Below are 5,574 nucleotides of genomic sequence, written 5' to 3'. Positions count from 1 at the left end.
TCAGCTTGTTCCATGCCTACCTTTCACTTTCTTTCTCTTATGTTCTTCCTTGTCGACCTTTTCCTCAGTCGCTTCAAGTTGGGCCTTCTTCCTCTCTAGTTCCCACTTTATTTCATTTCTTTCATTTGAAACTTGCTGGAAACTGGTTTGTAGCTCTTCATTTTCTCGTCCAAGTCTTGCTATAGTAGCTCTCAACGCTTCCACTTCTTCCATGGAGACAGGGATGGGTTCTGGTGGTGAAGGTTGAGTTGGAGGATCGAGGATGAATGGCAGCTTGATCTCTAGACTTCTTTTGGTGACCCATTGATGATAGGGTTCTCTATCCCCTATGACACCCTTTCCTTTGTCTTGTCCTCTGAAGCGAACTTTCTCCCAGGCTCGGATAACCCTTCTCAGCATAACGGGATCGTCCATATCATGGAACACAAAACCTTCTAACAACTGGTCGTCCGGCTTATAGGTGATAGGATAACCCAACTGCCTCATCGCTAAAATAGGATTGTAGTTAATGCATCCTTTTGACCCTATCAATGGTACATTCGGAAATTCTCCGCAACTAGTAATTGTATCTCCCACATTCAAGCCATGAGGATACCAAATAATGGTATTTTCAGTGAGTCCTACTAGCTTTTGAGACCACTCATATCCATCCATACTTTCAATTGTATCAACCTCTTTGAACACATGAGAGACAAGCCATTGGTAAAGGAGTGGTATGCAACATAACATCAGTCCTCCCTCCTTCTCAAAGCGTAAGTGCAAGGTGTGATAAACATCTGCTAGGAGTGCGGGTACTGGATCTTCATTCTTAACCTTGACGGCCCAAAACACGCTAATAGCTGCTGCATCAATTAACTTCTCCATGTTAGGAAATAACACCAATCCAAAAATAAGTAAAGCCATAATAGTATCATGGGCTTCCCACTTCTGGGCTTTGGCAAAGCTTTGAGCAGTTTTCTCCAGGTACTCTTGTGGAATTCCTTGCACCTTCCCCCAAATTTTGATGTTAGGGGTTAGATCTTTGACTGGGATGTCTAGTACTTCTGCCAACTCTTCGGGTTTAGGGATTTGACCTAGCCCCCTGTATGGTCCCTTCTTCTGCTTAGGAGAGTCCAATATTCTTCCGAATTCTTCCAAAGTCGGGGCCAACTGGAAATCTCTAAAGAGGAAACTTCTTAGTGGTGGATCATAAAACTGGGCTAGTGCGGTAATAGCATCTTTTTGTACTGGTACAGACAACAAGTGTAGAATCTTCCCATATTTGAGTGTGAATGCGTCTCGACGGATATTAGTCAACCCATCTCTGAATGCAATGAACTTCTTCACACACGGTACCTTAGCTTTGATTTGGAATGTTTTTTTCTTTCCTGACTCCATTTGTTCTTGAATGCTTAATTAACTGAAAATTTTGAAATTCCCTGAAAATAAAAAGTGTGTAAATGATTTTGCTATGCTCATAATGAATGCAACATGATGTTTATGCAATGACAGGGATCCAGGTTTCACATATATCACGAGGTTCAATCTTAACAACGGTTCTACGTCTTTTACCCCACACATCAAGGATTTCTCCTAAGGTTATCCATTTTCATGATAAGAACTTAGAGTCATGGACCAAGTTCAGTCTTCCATCGCAATAATGGGCTAGCCACATTGAAATGGAAGTTTTGAATCGGTCTACTCTGAGTGGGATCCTCGTATTATTCGAACAGGGTGTACACCCTTCGGTTCAATACTACACGATCGCCAATCATGAAGACGGACTTTAGTTTAAGATGAGGTTCCCAGAGTCATGGACCATGTTCAACGTTTCTTCGCAATGATGGGCTAGCCATATTATGATGGAAACTCTGAACATATCTACTCTAGGTGGAGTTCTCGTATTGTCCCAATGAGGTGTACACCCCCCGGTTCAATACTACACAACTCCGGGTTCTAAGTTTTTCTCAAAGCTCGGGTACGGAGCTTATCTCACAACATGCGTCAGAAACCATAGATCACCCAACATAATAGCAGAATAAATCACATAGCATAAATAATACATCAAGATATACAAAAGCAAATAAAAGTGGTATTTTAACATTCATAGCAAATTGACTAAGTTAGGCTTGACTCTCTCTTGCTTGGAGCTTGTCCCCAACAGAGTCGCCATCTGTCGCATCTCAAAAAATACGATTCCTCGCGATGGTCGCGGAAAAATTATGTTCGAACAGAGTCGCCACCGAACTTTATTTATCCCAATGAAGGAATAGGAAAATATCGATAAAACCTTTTAGAAAATAGAATAATGGTCGTCGCAACCATATTCGGGTTCGGGAGTCGATTACGCAAGGGGAAGGTATTAGCACCCCCCACGTCCGTTGTACTAAACGGGAACCTTTTAGTCCAATTTGCTATTTGAATGTTAGTTGACGTTATTCGCTTTCTTCGAGTAATTAAATATTGAATGGCGATGGATGAAGACCTCAGAAGGAGAACAGGGAGGTTTTTTATTAGTGTGCTCGCGAAGATACAGCAATCTCCTGCCTACGTATCCTTATGGTGCAATAAGGAAATCAGAGCATTCGTAGTTCGGGCAACTACGGTTTTGTTGGTGTCTTTTATGAACGACTATGTAGATCGCGTTCTAAAGGCTAAACGCTGGCTTGTCTACTCTCGGCGGAGGCTTAAGCGTTGGTTTGTTATGCGCATTAGAAAGGATTAACAGTGTTCTTTTGAAAAGAATTTTTAAGTTGTTGGTCGCACGGGGGCGAAGAATTAAATTTGATTTGTGAAAGTGTCTTGAAGAATTCGATTGGTTTTGATTGGAAGATGAAGATTCGAGCAATGTGGCGTACGCCAACTATTCGAATAATCGAGAGATAATGAAGCGGATGCTCACTATTCTCCTTTTCATTCAAAGATTAATTATTAAAATAAAGCTTTTAGAATTTATAATTAAATTGGGGAAATGACTTTAATTTTAAAAGTTTTTTTTAAGGTTTTTAATTAAATGACGAAAATTCGAGCAATATGGCGTACGCCAATTATTCGAATAATCGAGAGATAATAAAGCGGAAGCTTACTATTCTCCTTTTCATTCAAAATTAATTTAAATAATGCTTTTAGGATTTGTAATTAATTTGAGAAAGTAATTTTAATTTTATAGAGTTTTTAAGGTGTTAACTAAATGACAAAAATTCGAGCAATATGGCGTACGCCAACTATTCGAATAATCGAGAGATAATAAAGCGGAAGCTTATTAATCTCCTTTTCATTTAAATATTAATTATTATAATGCTTTTAGAATAATTAAATTGGGGAAATGATTTTAATTTTAAGAGTTTTTTAGGGTTTTAATTAAATGACGAAAATTCGAGCAATATGGCGTACGCCAATTATTCGAATAATCGAGAGATAATAAAGCGGAAGCTTATTAATCTCCTTTTCATTTAAAGATTAATTATTAAAATAGAGCCTTTTGGAATTTGTAATTAATTTGGTGGAATATATTAATTTTATGGATTTTTAGGATTTTAATTGAATGACGAAAATCCGAGCAATATGGCGTACGCCAATTATTCGGGTAATCGAGAGATAGTGAAGCGGAAGCTTACTATTCTCCTTTTCATTCAAAATTAATTTAAACTATTTAATTTGGAAAGAGATTTTTGAATTTGTAAGTTTTCATGAAATTAATCGGGAAATGGTTTGATCAAAGTTATCTAGATAATTTAATTAAAGAAATGCAACTATTTAATTAATCAAATTATTCTAAAGTCAATCCAATAAACCTAATTAATAAGATGGATTTTAAACTATTTAAATATCCCTTTGAAAACGTGATTAAAAGTTTAAAATAACTTAATCATGCTTAATTAAAAAGTGTTTAGAATAATAATGAGGAAGAAAGGATGCTGACTAGTAAAAACTGAATGGGCTTTTGAAGGCATAAGGCCCACTTATTCCTGTTGGGCGCTGGGGAACAATTCCATGATGACATGAGGAACCAATCCGGGTGAGGCCCGGCCCAAGTCCAATTAACGCCTAAAATTTAAAGCTAATAAAAAAGAAATGAGGGAATACAGGCGGACACTTTTCTTATGATGGCTCATGTTTTTTTTTACAAAAAGATTCTACTAACTTACTAATAAGTATTGTCTAGAAACTTGAAGTGGCATTTAAATAGTATATTAAGGCCAGATACGTGTGATCATGCTATGTCTGGAGATTTGAAAGGTCATTTAAATAATATATTAAAACTTAGATACAAGTTATTCTACTGTAAACAATGAGTTATTATTACTAATGGAAATTTGACCAAACTATTATCACAGCCAGGAATGTGTTACCGTTAAATAAGAAAGAAAATCCATTATAACCGAAATAAAATAATGGCTCATGAATTATTTATTTACCTATCACTTTTCTAAACTTCACCTACCATTTTCCACTTGATTATTCAAACGAAATCAATTCCATTCTACACTCTCTGCTAATTTAGAAAGAAAGAACAAACACATAACAAAACCGACACACACCGGTTATGTAAAAAAGAATCTCATGCGATTTTCATGGCTAATCCCTTTTCATTCCTCCATCTCACACAGATCTCGTCCAACAATGGCTAATCCAGAAAAATGAAACATGCAAGTATATACTAGTTCTAAAACAACATCAGCCTCACCAGCTTGCCCAAATGGATTCGACAGATCTAACAACTTAAAACAGTGCTTAGTTCAAAGAATCATCATACATCAACGATGAAACATTCGCAAGTATCATGTCAGACGTGTAAGAGGAACATAAAATCCAACCACAATGGACTCAGAGACACAGAACGGAAAGTAAACACCTCACCGGAGCCTTAAAACTCCGGCAAGATTCCGGTGTTCGAAGTTACCTCGGGTAAGTATTCTCCTTTGGCCGCGCGGTGATTTCTTTTGTTCCTCCTTCGAGTTCCTTTCTTTTTCTTCTCGAACCTTTTGTTCTTCTTGCCTTTCTTCGTTCTTTGTTACTGATTTTGGGTGTATTTTGATTTTGTAGTGGCTTTAGCTCAGTTTTCTCAAAGTCCTAATGATGAACCTTGAGTAAACTTGGGAGTATTGAGCTTTGGTGATGGGTGCGAGTGAGATTTTAGCAGAGTAACGGCGCAAGGATCAGGTCCCCTTTCCGATGACTCTCACCATCTATTTATAGAGCCTTCTCCTAGGATCCTTAAATCATGAGCTGTCAAATCTATCCAAAATCATTCCGTTAGAGAGGAATTTTTCGCTAGATTTTGTGGGGACCAAAGGTATGTGAGTTGTAAGAACAAAAATTGTTCTACAACAGATTCCATGATTTTGATGATAACAAAGGATGAAACCAAAAATGGCACCCTAACGAAAAGTTTCTAAGTGTGCAGGGTTCTAAGGAAAGAAGGAAGAGATCTGATGACGTCATCAGATACAGAATCATATCAGATACAAATTATCAGAAGACCAGAAGTAGAAACACGTTCAAGAAAGTCTAACTCTGAGCAAAACAGCAAAATATCAGAAGCATCTGAACAAGAAGTACGCTCTAGAAGTTCTGACTCTGAACAACGGTATG

The 5,574-nt window shown here is 37.5% G+C and overlaps 1 protein-coding gene across 1 annotated transcript; it reads right to left on the bottom strand.

Moving 5' to 3' along the window:
* On the bottom strand, positions 1–1,377 carry LOC127137190 (uncharacterized). Its single transcript, XM_051063674.1, has one exon. It carries the CDS (start codon positions 1,375–1,377, stop codon positions 1–3), a length of 1,377 nt encoding a protein of 458 aa, XP_050919631.1.
* Positions 1,378–5,574: the final 4,197 nt, after the last annotated feature.

The sequence above is a fragment of the Lathyrus oleraceus genome, chromosome 4, assembly GCF_024323335.1.
Source record: "Lathyrus oleraceus cultivar Zhongwan6 chromosome 4, CAAS_Psat_ZW6_1.0, whole genome shotgun sequence".
In the NCBI taxonomy this organism is placed as follows: domain Eukaryota; kingdom Viridiplantae; phylum Streptophyta; class Magnoliopsida; order Fabales; family Fabaceae; genus Lathyrus; species Lathyrus oleraceus.
Note: the sequence above shows the minus strand (reverse complement) of the source record. Positions and strands in the feature narration are given on the sequence as shown.